The sequence below is a fragment of the Euwallacea similis genome, chromosome 2, assembly GCF_039881205.1.
Source record: "Euwallacea similis isolate ESF13 chromosome 2, ESF131.1, whole genome shotgun sequence".
Taxonomy (NCBI): domain Eukaryota; kingdom Metazoa; phylum Arthropoda; class Insecta; order Coleoptera; family Curculionidae; genus Euwallacea; species Euwallacea similis.
In genome coordinates this window covers 8294537-8310799 of record NC_089610.1, presented here as the reverse complement: position 1 = coordinate 8310799, position 16263 = coordinate 8294537, and the positions used below count along the sequence as shown (strand labels likewise).

Here is a 16263-nt window from a genome sequence, read left to right as displayed (position 1 = left end):
ATTTTCTGATTGCACAATAGTTATTTCTCCACTTTGTCATTCGAAATAAATGAAAACGGAACTGGCTAGAAAATACTGTTTAGGCCTTACAAGATTTCGAGATCAACTAGCTTAAATCCAGTATCTATACAAATATTTTTATTATCAGGAGACCATTTTTATTTCTAAGTAAAAATATACTTCGTCGGCCCGCTTAAACAACACAGAATTTCAAAAAAGTTATTTAAGCTGGCTTCAAAACTAAACCTAACGATCACTGAACAAATTTACACGTTACAAGCTACGGGATATGTACAGAGGTTTAAAAAATTACGAAATATAGGTAATTTCGATGACCGTTTACAAACGTCCTTGTTATTGGCACAATCTACAGGTTTTTTAGTTTTCTTTACACGCATTAAATTCGTCGAAATTATTGTTATTTGGTCAATAATCCTTTTGGCTCTCACTTTATAAATGTACATATAATGTTCTTGTCTATAAATTAAGTCCAAAAGGAGTGGTTTGATCAATTTAAAATTTTATTTTTTGGTACTTAAGTGCTAATATAATACAGAGAAATTTACTAATTTTATGTTACAATTCTAAGGTTCCAGTTTTAAATTATTTTTGATATGAAAATCTCATTCATTTCTAAAGTAGTTTCAGGGTAAACACATGCTCAATTCAGTTTTTAGCAGCAATAGGAACATATACCTACTGAGTGGATAATTCCCTAATGCGTGCACCCAGTAGATATACAGGATGTTACAAACTCGCGGGAATGTATATGGATTTTCTACACTATACGAGATAAAGGATCAGTTAGATTAAGACAAGTATGCGCAATTTAATGCTGTTTAAAATCCGCTCATAATTGGAAAAATTGTGACTCAGTTTTTCGCAGATATCTCTGAAAGTGTTAGGAATTTCTTCAATCTTAAAGCAGATTCAAAATGAACGTTAAATTGCGTATATTTGCCAGAATTTAATCAATGCTCTATCACTTATTGTTCAGAAGATCCCCATACATTCCTATGAATTTGTAACACCTCGTATACTTTAAAAACCGACGATATTCTTTTGGTCTATTATTACGTGTGAAGTCTTCTAGATGTATTCAGGTTTCAAAATGTTTCATTTTCTTTCCCATGTGCCGTTATACAGCCAAGCTGATTCGTCCCTGCTTTTTCCCCATCCAGACTCAATACCGTTTTCCTGGAACAAATTCATTAATCAAAACGCTAATCAAATTTAGTTTAAATGATAAATGTCGGGATGAAAAAATAATTTGGCAACCTGGCGCTGAAGAGATTAGCAATAATCGTGATGTGACTATCTCGCTCGTACCCATAACAAACTCGCTTTACTAATTAAACAAATGAGCGTCCCAATGTTGCCATTTAACAGCCATTTATTAAAACTTATTTTCAGTAGATACAGTAGTTTTTACCCCAAATTGCGAATGATTCATCCCACTAGAGCTGATGTAGTCCATATTCGAATAGTAGTAGTTGTTGTAAGTGGAAGAGGAATTCGATGACATTATGCCTCCTTGAGAGGCCGCACACCATCTTGATTGCTCTAATGGGAAACAATCTATTGAGGCTGGAGACCATATACTCGAGTTCGCTGAGTTGCTGTAGGTAGTTGTAGCGACCTAAAAAAGTTGCCATTTAGTATATTTTTTTACGATCAGTTTAAAAGATTTATAAATTTTTAATTTAAACATTTTCAAAAAATCGCTTAATGTACAGGGATTCTATATAAAATAGTAGGATTTAGCGTAGCGTTCCAACGCGAGACAATTTTCTTTCAAATCAGAGCTTCGTGAAGGTACAAATTGCCTAAAAACCGAAAAGCTACCAGAAAGATAGCTAAAGGAAAGTGTATTAAGAAATTGTTCCTTGTGGTTGATAGGTGTTTAATATTGAATAATATATAGGGTGACCAATGAAAAAAATCAAACTTGCAAGATCTAAAAAGAAACAAGACTAGAAGTAGCATTATAGATTTTGCTTGTCACAAATTTTTACGTGACTCCATGATGAGCAGCAATGAAGACATATTATTCTTCATACTATGCCTTCATTCGTCATATTAGTCATTGAGCATACATAGTCTCTGACCTTAATGAAAATGATAGAAAATGAAGGGAAGATACAAGAAGCAAGTATATAAATCTAGAGATTTTTTTTGAAAGATCAATACTCACAGTGGGGGAACTCGTGCTGCCACACGTGACCAGTAGCTGAGGTTTAACATAGTTGGGGCTGTCTCTGAGATGAGGCGCTGTGTGCACCGAGGGCGAACTCGCTGAGGAACTAAAAAACGAGGCCTTGTAATATATGAATTCAGGACAATGGAGTCTTGATTGAAAACTTGACATTGACTTGATTGAAGATCTTGAGATTATACAATTAGACATTATGTAGCTGTGGCAAAAGCATAATCAAAACATAAATACTGGTGCCCAATGCGATTCTTACCTGGTACCCGTGTTATTGCTGGTACTACTGACAGACACCGGAGGCGTCGTAGGCGAAGACTTCGTTATAATGTTCGATGGCGATGGTTTCGTTTTTATCCTCGCCGTCGGTTTCTCTGAATTGTTTTGCGACTGATTGTGTTGCGTGACTTGTTTTTGCTGCTGGCGACATTTCGCTCTCCTGTTCTTGAACCACACCTAAGAGAACAGCAAAGTAAATGCATTGCAACCCTTTAAAACATCCCCAATTTTTGTCACACTCATAGAAACCAAACAAGGGAACTAGACCCCATATATCGTATCCATCCTTTGAATGGTAAAAAGCTTGACGTACGGTACGTGTGTCTACAATAAAACGGAGGTGCACAATAATAAATCAGCACGAAAGAAAAGGCAACGTTTACGAAACTATTAATTTCACAGCCATCAGTTTTGTGGGCTTATTAGCCTCCTAGTGTTATGACCAGGCACGTTTCGCCCACAAGGTATTGTGGCCTCTCTATAGCTCACATCCCCTTGTGTGTGATTTTCGGCGTGCACAAATAAGGACCGGGGGCGAAACTGATGCTTGACTCCCTTTTTGGGGTCCCCGACAACTCTCAATTAGAAATTTTTTTTTTTTTTTTATGGGAAATTTCTCAACACCCTACTGAATGATGGCGATCCAACACAACTCCATTTTAAATTCTTGTATTATCCGTTAATAATTTACGTTCAACACCTCTAAATAAGTTTGTCTTTCTATAGAAACCCCTAGGAATGCCCGCCTCATCAGCATTCTCAATAGCGGGGCTCGTTTTCAACATTTGTACGAATTCCTTTTGTAACATTGTCGCACCACTCTCTGCTTATTGATTTTCCCTGAATTTAATACGTGTTTGTGTCATTAGTCCTCAGGTATTTCATGGCTTTAGTAGAAGGAAGACCCAGTTAAAAGAAAAAGTTTATGTAAGGGTGTTCTAATAGTTAAGTTCTATTCGAAGATTGTTTATAAAAATTCCGAAACGCTCAAATGGAAAAAAATCGCTTAAAAGCCGATTCAGCTAGGAAAGTATATTAATTGTTGACAACACAGTGGCGTTGCACGGGCTTATTTAAGAACATGAGAAAGCACTCAAACCGACTTTAAAGCAAGGGAAATTTTAAAATACGTTATCTTCATAAATGGTCCATGTACGGCAAAGGATATCAATTTGAGTAATTCCTCAGTTATTTTACCAATAAATTTGCTACTTTGCTTGAAAATCGATAGAGGCGTATTCTAGTGAGGTTAAATTACAACTAACTAAATGGAACTTCACCTGAAACTACGCCACAATTGAATTTTGGATTGAATAAATTCCTATTTATTGTTTATAAATAGTAAAATTTTCATTTTGATAAGTAAAGAAACGGTGGTATATTATCAACTCATCTAATAGATAACATAAAAACACGTTTACTAAGACGAACAAGAATGACCTTTTTGGAATATCCAATGGAAAAAAATCGAGTTTCCAGCATTTAAAGAAAATCATGCCAAAAACTCCCTTTAAAACGCATTGAAAAAGAAGAGAAGCAAATTTTTCAAAAAAACTTAATTACCTGTACTCTGGACTCCGGAAGGTTAATTTTTAAGGCCACCTCTTCCCTCATAAATATGTCCGGATACCTCGTTTTCGAGAACAAGGCTTCCAGTATGTCCAATTGGGCTCTGGTAAACGTGGTCCTCTCGCGCCTTTGCTTCCTTTGATTACCTACGTAAAATACTAATATTTACTATTTTTGATATTTTGCCTCCACTATACATGATTCCCCAAATTAACCCAAACTGCCTTTATATTTAAGAGCAAAAATTGGTACGTACACATACCTCCTGGATACCCAGCCATGGAGGGATGAAGAGAGTCTACCGGTAGTCCATGTAATCCCAAACCAGGCATGGGATAAAGGGCTGATTTGTAGGCCATGGTACCCCCAGAATTTCCGCCTCCAGTGCTTCCAAAACATGGGAAGGAAAGGTCGTTGTCTGCACTGCATCTGCAACCAACAAAATAGTCTATTATTTCCACAATTTAATTAACAATTCCTTATCTACCAGTCAGCATTTTAAATCGCAAACGGCAAATCAAACTAATTGACAGTGCTAAACAACGATGCCAGATAAAACTAATTTTATCTGGCAATCTGGCTAATGGGCCATTATTAAACTTATCAACTTCAAAGTATCCCTGCGCGCTCTTCCCTTGTTGTCGTCTTATTCGATTGCCACCCTCTGTTTGCCGTTAACAAAGCCCGGGGGATGCACCCCCGTCTCACTAAACTTCAAAAAGTGAACGATAGAAATCGTATTAATTTGTCCTAATGGGCGGATCTTATTTTGCTCTTATATGGGCATACGAGATTTGAGTTAATAGAGGAGAGTTGATTGGGGATCATTTGCCTTAATTTAGGGTAGAAAAAGGATTGAACATTTTCGTAAATTATGGTTATCACATATTCCTACACGTAAAAATCCATAAGATTAAAGTCGGGACTCCGTGCAGGTCAAGGTATCCAATGGTTGGGAAATATGTATTTATTTGGATAGATTTTAACCAGGGGGAGTTGTGCAGGGAAAAATGTTAATTTAAAAATAAGTACAGAACTTGCCAAGAAATGTAAAGAGCGCAAATCAAATTTTCGAAAAATTTTGTATATCATTAAATCAAGAACTCTGTTGACGACTCTCCAGTCAGTTTTGAAATGCAAATGTTCCAAACAAAATACCGTCTCCCACCTAACTGAATGCTAATTAAAAATTTAAATTTTCAACCCAAATCGTCCCCCAAAAAAACATCTTCGTTAAAATTAACTGCAAGAAAACACAACACACTTTCACGCCCTGGAAGCCGCAACAAAAACAAATTGAGGGCCAGAAAATTGCATGGGGCCGTACGTGTGTGTGCCCCGTTTACCCTTGTTATCTCAAGACTACAGTAGCGATGTGGCAGGAGGGGCCGAGCCGTCGCTGAGTGCAAACACAGATAAGGCCCTAAGTGGCCCTTTGGGCTCAAATAGCGAGAGCGAACAGGACAACTCTATTAGCGCAACGGTTGCCCCGATAAGTTGCCCATCTTTGTGTGCGTAACGTTATTTTAATTAATATATTAGCCCTCTTTCAAAGATAAAAATCTGTCTCCTGTAGCAAGAAAAGACACGTCTGGGGTCCCCAAAAACACTGCACCCTGCATATTAGTTGTTTTGAATGCTCTTTAAGTCGGCTTAATCCTCATACCCTGACATTTCTTTGTACCGGATTATAAAGTGATGGTAACACCTCGAGGAAATTTGATCCTTATTGTCGAGCATATAGGAGCCAACCGTGATACCCACCGTAACTGAACACCTAAACTTAAATTCGATGGCGACGTTCCTCTTCTGTGTCTTTTTAAAGCTTGTTTTCGTTATCTGTAAAGTAGCCTTCTTTATCCCCTGGTTATTTCTTATAGTTTCGTTAAATTCCTAAAAATTATCTGCACGTGCACACATAACAATCTGTTTTGATACTGGCTGATTAGCTGGCCAAAACGGCCGATAATGCCTTTTGGTAGCTAGGAAACGCCCTTTCTTCATGCTGTTTGAACTACCTCGATAAATAGGAGCAAAAACGTTAGAAATGCAAATCGGCTTAATGTGGAACTAGGGGGATGATTGACGCAAGTATGGCAAAAGATTGAATAAAGAGGTTTGTTAGGTAAGATGGGTTAAGCCTTTTGGGGTCAAATTAGCCGAGAGCATTTTTCTTTTGATGATGATGCTCGAGATATGAGGAATCTGTCTGTTAAATTGATAAGAAAATCGTAGATATGAAACCAGAGAAATTAAGTATATCAAGTCGTTTTTAACTTCATTTTCTGCCCCACTGTTTGATTTGATATGCAGTATCGTGCTTTTATGATAAAAAAAGAAAAACTTTGAGTATAAAAGTGGTAAGATTTATTCTAAATTGCCAGAAAATGTTATATAACACTACAGATAAATATTGCAAAGTTCAAAAAAGGCACAAAGCCGGTACGCTTATAATGGAACATCCTGTATATTTCATAAAAATTGAAAACGGCCAAACCAAAAGTCAACATATTATATATTTTTGAAATTAGAAAATAAAGGTTTATTCAACTTCCGTATTTAAAGTTTTTACTTTTTTTATAATAAAAGAAGTAGGCGCTATCTCAATATACTGACCAACCTTGTACATCCATAAGTTTTCTTCCAGAACTGATTCCGGAAAAATTTCAGTAGTTTCAAATAACGTCTCGTTTTATGATGCAACACATTATTCTTTATTTTTACATTTCCAAATTGCGTTTTTTTCTGAAAATTGAAACACAAGAAAGAGCTGCAACAAAAGTTACATTAAACCGAAATAAAGAGTCATTCCTTGGACGATAGAGACTTATTATGTTATACATATAGGATGCAGCCCACATTTCACATGAAACATTGGAAATAAACGATCTATCCAGAGAGGTCTCAAAGTTCTATTTTGTGAAGAAATCCACTCTAGAATTCTGAAAAAATTAATTAAATGAAGCAGAAGTTTAAGAAAATATGTTTTCTCCTTGCAATCATGACGATTTTCGCGGAGTTTTCAATGCTTCTGAGGAGTAGAATTCTAGGTATTTAACAATTACAGAGATTTCTTCTGGCATTTTCTTTTAAAAACAAATTAAAAAAAAAAGATAACAGAAAACCTAAAAATGTTAGAAATTACATAGAGATCAATGAAATACATATATCGAAAATATAAGAAATATAGCAAAAATGAAAACAATGACAAAATCTTACCAAATTGCAATATAATGTACATACAAAACTTGATATCGCTATTTACCATATTAGATTTATTCCTTTCTATTATTTAAGACTAACCTGAAGAACCATCGTAAAACTCTAAACACGCTATATCTAATTGTAAATCTCATTATTTCGAGTGCGGGTTAATGCTCAGGATGGTCTCTATTTTGACAAAACTTTGCCCATCTCTTGGTCACATCCTTATTACTTACCTCCCTGGGGATTTCCAAAAAATTGTCGGCTCTCAAGCAAAAAAGGGCTTACAGGCCCCATACAGTCTAATTCAACCAATATTTTCAAGGTATTGCCGTAAATAATTTCTTTGTCAGTTTGTTTGTTCAACAGCTGAAAGATGACAAAGCGTGCTGAAAGGGTTCCTTCGGGGGAAGTTTTCGGATTAGCCATCGGTTTTTGAATACATGTGTTTATCGCTAATTATTTGCTTCATTTTCAAAGAAACAAAATTGGCCTTGGTTCTTTTGGTTCGATTTGGCTCAATAGGGTGTTAGAACCACTTACCTGTGCCAAGAAATTAGACTATTAAATTTCTTAAGAGGGAGAGATTTGTCACATAAATGTTACATAAAATTATGCGAAGTTTAGTGCATTGCCTTATTTTCATGTTTTATTGCACTTTTTAATGTTACCGACAATATTTATCGCAATATATCCTTTAACGATGAAATTTGAAAGCTTACTGAAGATAATAAAACATAATAAAAATGATGAAAGGCAAATGGCAGAAGTTTAGTATTGATCGTTGATGTTGTTTACCTGGGTAGAATTTTCCAAATATAAGCTTAATGGGGCAGATCTTCCACTTGAGAAAACTTAATGCAGATGCATATTGTTGGTCATCTGATGAAATATGCAACTGCATATCAAAAATTTCATAATTTTCTATTTTGATTGCTCCAATTTTATTGTAGATTTGATCTAAAATTGTAGGTTCACTTTAGAGTTATAGGAGATGAACCAATGAACCAAATGAACAAAATCAACGAAACTTGGTTCACTATATTGAATCCTGAGATCTCGTCCGTTTCGTCTATCTTCTCTATTTCGTTATTTTTTTTAATTTCGATCATTTCGACTGTATCTCCTATTTCTTTCATATTTGAAACTTCATTCATTTCGTTTAGTCTGACAATAAAAAAATCACCCTTTTGTACTATGGACGCTCATTACTTTTTTTTATAAGAAACAACCTCTACGGTTTGTTTTAATTAAAATAATTAGCAACTTTGAGAATTTGAAATCAGAAGCTTCCTAGATAGATTTTGAAATATCGGTCAAACAAAGCCCTCACTCTTCAATTAAAAAAATAAAGGGAACGCGCATGATTTTCTACAGGGTAAAAACCCTAAGAGCCTCCTTTTAATTAACAATAGGACTTGATGATGAAATTGAAATCAGCAGCGCACTGAACTTTTGCTGAAATATTGTTGAAATGAAGGAAAATCTAAATTGAAATATGAAGTACCTATGACATTTTATGGTGCAACCTCAGAGTGTTCCATTTAATTTGAAAATGGCCACTTCAGGAAATTGAAGTCCCAGTAACAACATATTCAAACATACCCCACATTTTCGCATATTTGTTATATTTTCTTGCATTTTCCGTAGATCAAGACATTTTTTTAATTTAAACTCAATATTGTAAAGGAACTTACCCAGCAGTCAGGCTGTTTGGCCACATTTATTTTGGTCCCTGAAAAGAAAAGAATCGTTAGTCGTAATTCAACTAAACCAAAAATTAACCAATTTCTTGCCCAATTTCTATGTTTTTTTTCACATTTGTAGCATAATAAAAATTTAAGATCTTTCAAAAATTGTTCCATATCTTGGACAAGAAATTGGATACTAAACAACGAGCCTTTCGAAAAATCCTTGCATAGTCCATCCTTTATTGTAACATCAGTACACAAAACCGCCCTTAAAAGTAACCCCAGTAGCTTGACATCCTTTCAAAAAACCCCAAGATCAAAGACATGATTTCGATGTCGGTTGGAGCAGGTATAAACTTGAATCTTAGATGTTATCGGTGTTAGTGAAGATGTGTAAAGTCCCGAGAAGGTTGCAAGTTTACACCAATTTTCTGGTGGTTTGCACACGTGGAAGCAACCGAGTGGAAGTTCTCTTACCGAGAATCGATTACAAAGAGAGTAATTTGGCAAGGCGGCTTCACAAATAGGGCCTACTTAAACTGTCATTTTGTAAGCTTTTGGGCATGGTAAAATGGGTCGTTTTTCAGTCCAATAATATCAAAAGAAAAAGAAAGAAATAGGGTGTTTTGAGCTCACTTCAATCAAAACATGAATTGAATTTGAATAACTGACAATCGATAATTATGCCCAAGGTCCTGTTCAAATTTCCGTACTCTTCACCGTTCAAGTCCATCCTTGCGGCACTTAACGAGGGCTTTGAGGCTATTTTTAATTTAAAAATCTAATAAGGATTTTTTACACTCGCGTGGGTTTTCGATGATGGGGTGGGGTCTCCATTAATGTTCACTTTCCGCACCTAAATGTATTGTATGGGAACTTCACATGTGTCCAAGAGGGTACTTGGAGTTATAATATAGCAAATTCTGGAGTATTTTGACTTAGCCTTATTTTCTATTGATGGAAATATTGCAGTCATGTGTCCAAAATGTGGGAAAAAATTAAAATTAGAAGTTCGGCTTTCTCAAGGGAGAAAATAAGAGGAGTCTAGAGGAGTCTAGAGGAGTATAGAGAGAGTATAGAGATGTACATGAATGAGAACTACCTCCAAATTTTCCTAGAAACTACAATGACCACATTTTCACAAATCACTGTGTGGAAGTTTAAGAGATACTGTATGTTTATAATATTAACTCTCCAATAGAGAATTGAAAATCCAACGAAAACCTTCCATGAAGCTAAAGATGGACTGGAGTCTACAACAAACATCTTATCTAGAATATTTAACTCTTCCTGTAAGGGAACACCTAACTGACAATCTTGGAAATTTAAGGTTAAAACTAGAGAGAATTTTAATAAAAATGAACATTAATCATCAGTGAGTCGCAACCTCGATTAGAGTTGTTCCTTGCAATTTTTCAAGTCAAATTTCTGAAGTTTAAAAAAGAGGATTTTTTAGCAGAATTACTAAGTGAAATTTAAAGCTGAAGCTTAGGAGATATGAAGAAAATAAGAAGAAAAATTGACGAAGTAACAGCCAAATAGATCTTGGATCAAAGATTTCGTTTGCAATTTCTTATCTAAGTCAAAGTTCTCAAGTTTTAAAAACAAGAGGTCTTTTTTTATCAGATTTACTAAGAGAAATATTAGGTTCAAATTTAAAATATATAGAGAATATACGAATAAAATATAAGAGATATATAGAGAAAATACAAATGCAAAGAATGGCATCAATGATTGAAGCCTCTTTTTTTGATTCTCCACTGGTTTCTTATAATTGGTAGTAAGCGCAACTAATTTTATTTGAGCTGGCTCAAAAAATAACTCTAAAGTTCGATAGACCGGAAACAAATCTTCTTGATCTTCCTCAATTGCAAAAATCGATAACTTTATTGAACCCAGTAAGTGCTTGACTAAGTTCTCTTTACAATAGGCTACAATTAAAACGGAAATGCGCCTTCGATTTGATGTGATATGAAAGGTGCATGCTTTGCAAGCTCGATTGATTTTCAATAAATACCCTATTTATGAAGAATTGTTAAGGCCTTCTGAGCAATAAAATAAAAAATGCATATTCATTTAGCTTGTTAACTCAACACATTAAAATTGTTTGGTGGTAACACCCCCATCTTGGCATTTGTTTTTGCGTGCTAATCGTGCATAGCACTACCACGTAAGCATTTAATTCTTTACAATTAAGAAGCAGTTTGACACAACCCACCATAGTTTCTCATTGAAAAATATCCAACATCCATGCACATAAGCACTGAAAACATGCAACTTTTCACTACTTTTGTCGCAAAACGAGATCAAGTGCTTTTTAGAGCGGTCGCATCCGAACTGAGCGAAATACGGTCGCAAACTAAGTTACGAGACCCAAACGGCACTAGTAAATCCAATATAATCATAATATAATGATAATAGTCTTTGCGAGAAATCCCCGGATTTAGTAGCATTCCATTTAATCTTCTTAACGTGCGAATTCGCCTCTTTTTCTAATCGGATTTTGGATTAAATTCGAACCAACCACATTTTAGTTTCATAGTTGGGTACCAGATTTTTAAGAATTTTTAAGGGTAGTTTGCACCCCTTTACTGTTCAAGTAAAACATTGAAATCCCCTTTCAAAAATATCCCCAAAAAAGTTCTTGTTTTCATTTTTATGTTATAAAATTTCCGAATTATTTCCACTGAAAACAAATAAAAAGAGCTTATTGTTATTACCGATTAACCGGTAGTTTATTGCTTTGTCTTTTAATATTTTGCAAATTGTCGGTTAGTTTATTTAAATTTATTCGGCTTTTAGAATTGAATTGGGTAATAAAATCGCACGGTTTTGATCGAATTTATGTAAATGTTTATACGTGTGGTTTTTGTAATGTTTGTCGGGAATTCATTTCGAACTTATGAATGATTCAGGGAAAATGAGAAAATATTCGATAAATATAATTTAGGGATTTGTTGCAATATTTTGCCCACTCGAAACTGAAGTCCGATCAGTTTATTTATACCATGAAATTTGGAAAAAACACATGTTTTTTCAGTGGAAATTATGTGGTCAATTTCTTATCAATTAGCTTTCTTTTGCCTGAATTGTACCGCAGAATCTCTCTTCTACTCGCCTGTCAATGTCTCTAAGATATCACCCAATTTACATAATTTATTAAAAAATGGGAACGGTGGGAACATATACATAAATCTAAATTTCTGAATCAGATACTGTACATTTTAAAATTGCAAATTCATTGAAACCTATGGAACTAAATTGTTAATTATTATCCTTGTTGATGCTTCTTTTTCATTTTTTAGTGAGAATCTCCCACACGCCAAACGGATGCATTTACGCCTCTAATCCCTAATAGAAAAGTTTATATACAATAAATGTTGTAATTTCCCCCTTTTCTTCACATTAAATGTGCAATTAGAGGCGGCTCATGCATGCAACATAAATTTGAGATTAAATTGCTCATGATGCGTATATTTGATTAGAATTTCGTTAAGTTTGTTAATCGTTACGGAAAATTTATAGTTAACGACATGAGCATTAAGGAACATCCGATAAACTTTTCATGAAAATTCGCTAATATTTTTGAACGACCTTTAAATTTTGCAAAAAGTCCATAAATCAGAAATGCAGATAATGTTAACACTTGTAATTAAAAATAAACCTCACTAGTATCCAAATTTACCACCAATTGCAAATCCCCTGATGGGTATTCCTAGGTTGGAACAAGAACGTGTTAATTAAGGGAATCTTTGGGTGTTGTCGGACTTGCCTGATTGCAAATGGTCCTACTTATCACTAGTTTAAATTTGTAATTTTTAGCGTTTACACAGACGTAGGTACAATGGAAATGATAAAGAGAGATAGAGAATTAAATTCAGCACAAATAGTCACAAAATAAAGCATATAATTGAAGACATTAAGCAAAACATGAGATTTATTTTTGAAATGTGTGTCAAAGCCAACGTCGAATAAATGGATAAAAAACTTACCCATTTTTGGAGAGAGCGACTGTAAAATCACTTTCTGCAGGTGCATAAGCGCACCTGCTTCATCAGGGTCATTTCTCTAACTAAATTTAAATAACAAAATTTTAAATGAACTTTGACTTTGATTCATCTTTCATAATCGAGTTGTCATAGGAAAAAACATTAGAAAATATAAAACAGAAATGAATATGAGGAAAGTAAAAAATTCCAAAGTGGACATTTTGCGAGCAATTCTGCTTTGCGGCCATTCTGTTGATAATAATAAAAGAGAGGACAGAAAAATAATGAAATGGATGCAAACAAAAACAACTACTTCGAGGGCTAACAACTTTAACTACTTCCTTGTAAGTCCTTGAATTAATTATTTCTGTTTGTTTCCTTCTTAAATTCTCTTCTGGCCTATCTTTTATTACAATCAATAGAACAGTTGCAAAGCAAATTTGCTTACAAGTTACCATTTTACAATTTTATTACTTCATGCTTATAATCCTGATTTATACATAAATCCTATAAATTACAAACTTGAGGATATTTTAAGTTGTCGACTGCTTGATAGTTGAAAACCTACAGTCACAGACTTTCAGAAAACATCAGTACATATATGTACATATACGTATATATATGTATATATATAATACACAGAGTGTTCAATTTACAGAAATTGAATTTCTTCCAGTATGCAAATCCTTCAGATAGTCCCAATTGCTTATAGTTAGTCGAAAGTTGCAAATTTATCACCAAATTGGAAATTGCTAATAATATACCAAGTGTTTCCTAAAAAAAAAATCGAGAGTCCTGTACCATATATCTCTCTCTATCCACTACTATTTCAATAGAGTTAAATAAATGTCTTCATTATTTTAACATCCGCCGTGGTAGAGCTATGATGTACATACATGGCAAACCAAAGATTTGATTCATTTCGATCATCAGTACTGAAACCTTCACTGCATATGAGATGAAATGGGAATCGAAGGATCTCCGAATTGAAAAGACCTCATCATTAGAGACATATATATCACAGAATAAGAAGAGTTCCATTCATTTCAATAAAAACTATTCAATATGCATGTCAATAATGCTTCAAAAGCAGCTGCAGAAATGTTGCGCTCGCATAACAGCAAATTAGACAAATTAGAGAGAAAATAATGAATGAATTTTTATTTGAGTTGAAGATATTCATAGATGATATTGATCACAGAAAATTTGTTCCTGTATACATTTAGAATGTTCATTTAGGAGCGAAATTACGTATTCAAATTCTTGTTAACTGTGACCCTATTCATATTCAATTCAACTTGGAAACGGGGTAAAGATTTATCCATAACCATAACTGAAGGCTCTTAATACCCCAATAATTAACACGGAAATTTTATTATAAAGTAAATTTATACTTAGTTATTTGGTATAGATGTGCCTAGTACGAGTGCGCTATATCGCTGATTAAAAAAATACTTCAAATTGCCTTGGAATACCTCGAGCGTGTACATCAAAATACCTTCGCGATCTGCCCCTCGACTTAGTGGGTATAGAATTAATGTGTATGGCCAGCAGTTAGACCGGATTTAACACTTGCGGATCTGACGAAAGAATATCTTGCATGGTCCGATTGAACGACTCTACAATAATTTGATAAAATTCCGTTACATTGTTGAGATGCTCATTTTGTTCTCTGTTGCGTTTTGAATTTTTGAGTGAAGGTAAATTACTGGCTGTCATTGTTATAATATTGCTAATAATGAAGCAATTTTTCTTCCTTGAGTTGATACTACGTAACTAATTTCTTTCTCTCTCTTTCTCTCTTTCTCTCTCTTTCCCTCTCTCTTTCTTTCTCTCCTTAATTCAGGGTTTCACTATTTTGCCCACATATAACTTGCCTATTATAAGCGAAACCTATAGAGAAGAAGGTTGCTCATGTTAGGGCTTATTGCAATATCGAAGGTTTACAGATGGCGCCTGTCTCGCGCCTAATGAAAACGAACTCACCTTGCCGAAATGAAACGAGAAACCAGCTAATAAACAATAAGAAGATAATCGCCGGATGGCACACTAACGAAAGTCAATATATATCACTGCTCACATCTATTTGTTCACTTAGTCAAACAGCACAATGCCGAGTTAAGCCGGGGTACTTAAAGCGAGATAAAACCGAGAGTTTAAACGTAAATCGGTTTAGCGTGGATTCCTAACTATATACACGCTACTAATACGAAAGCTCAAAGCGGTATTAAATAAGTAGAATCGATTCTCATCTTTTCGTAGGTCCGGACATGGAAAGGCCCCGCCCATAAAGGGGCCAGGGCGGGAATTGGAGTCCCGACATATACGGTGCGCCACTGCCGACGACCGGCGTCATCATATGACTATGACGACGCAAAACCAGGTCCGTCCGTTACCGGGTTTGGATGCTGGGAAATCGTTTCCTGGATACCCGCTTCCTGTTTCCCAATATTCCAACTTTGCCTTATTGCGCCCTCCGGCTTGCTTCTCTGGCAACCGCGTTTGTCTCGGAGAGGGAATTAATTGCAAAGGTAATTTCTGTCCAATTAATTTAATTACTGATGCGAAAGATGACTTATCAAATATGAAAGCATCTATTGATGTAAAATTTGATAATTCACAAGAAAAAACTTTCAAGAATAATTTCGAGCATGTTTAAGGACAAAAAAGTGCGGTGACCAAATGCGACTTTCAAAAAAAGGGGTCTTGACAGCCCTTTTTAAAGTGCAGCCAAAGAGATTCTGTTGGTTATTAATTAGGCAATAATTAGTGAATAAAAACAAACATCTCATCACCAGTGACCTAGAAAATGCTATTAACGTTTTACAAACAATTGTTCGCAGTCCACTAAAACTGGTCTCATGTTTTTGGACATATTGATGTCCTTATGACGTCTTTTTACCATGGAGACGCGACGTGATGTATAGGGTGTATTCTAAATGTACCGCGCAAATTTAAAGGGTTTTTCGTTGACTCAAATTAGGAAAACAATCCTATAAATATTTTGAATTGTTTTTTTTCCAAATTACAGGTTGTTTTAAAAAACCTGGTATTTTCAAAAGAGGTTGATAGTTACATAGAAAACGATTGAATTCATGTATTCTAGTTGATAGTAGTCGTTTTAAATTGTTTTTCTAAATTTAAGGATTTAATTGGATTTATTGGAAAAATATATTTTTTCATACTATGTATTTTTAAAATGAAGCGACTCTAGACATATGTTTATAGGAACTTTTTTTCCTACTCCAACTCAAGGAATATCCCCTTAAATTTGCGTTGTATGTTTAGGGAATATTCTCTATAAGCATTTTCCAATTATTCT

The 16263-nt window shown here is 34.7% G+C and overlaps 1 protein-coding gene across 4 annotated transcripts; it reads right to left on the bottom strand.

The window, feature by feature from the left end:
* Window positions 1-2: 2 nt before the first annotated feature.
* Window positions 3-15150, bottom strand: LOC136419329 (homeobox protein OTX1-like). Of its 4 annotated transcripts, none has more exons than XM_066405566.1 (8): window positions 14928-15150; window positions 8959-8996; window positions 4314-4486; window positions 4052-4203; window positions 2469-2665; window positions 2195-2303; window positions 1433-1639; window positions 3-1197 (listed from the first exon to the last, which is right to left on the bottom strand). In XM_066405566.1, the coding sequence occupies exons 2-8, from the start codon at window positions 8982-8984 to the stop codon at window positions 1117-1119; spliced, it is 945 nt and encodes a 314-aa protein (XP_066261663.1). In that variant the 5' UTR covers window positions 8985-8996; window positions 14928-15150; the 3' UTR covers window positions 3-1116. The 4 variants fall into 4 exon arrangements, with proteins under 4 accessions (XP_066261663.1, XP_066261665.1, XP_066261664.1 ...); XM_066405568.1 differs by having other exon boundaries at window positions 4320-4486; XM_066405567.1 differs by lacking the exon at window positions 14928-15150 and adding an exon at window positions 11171-11300.
* Window positions 15151-16263: the final 1113 nt, after the last annotated feature.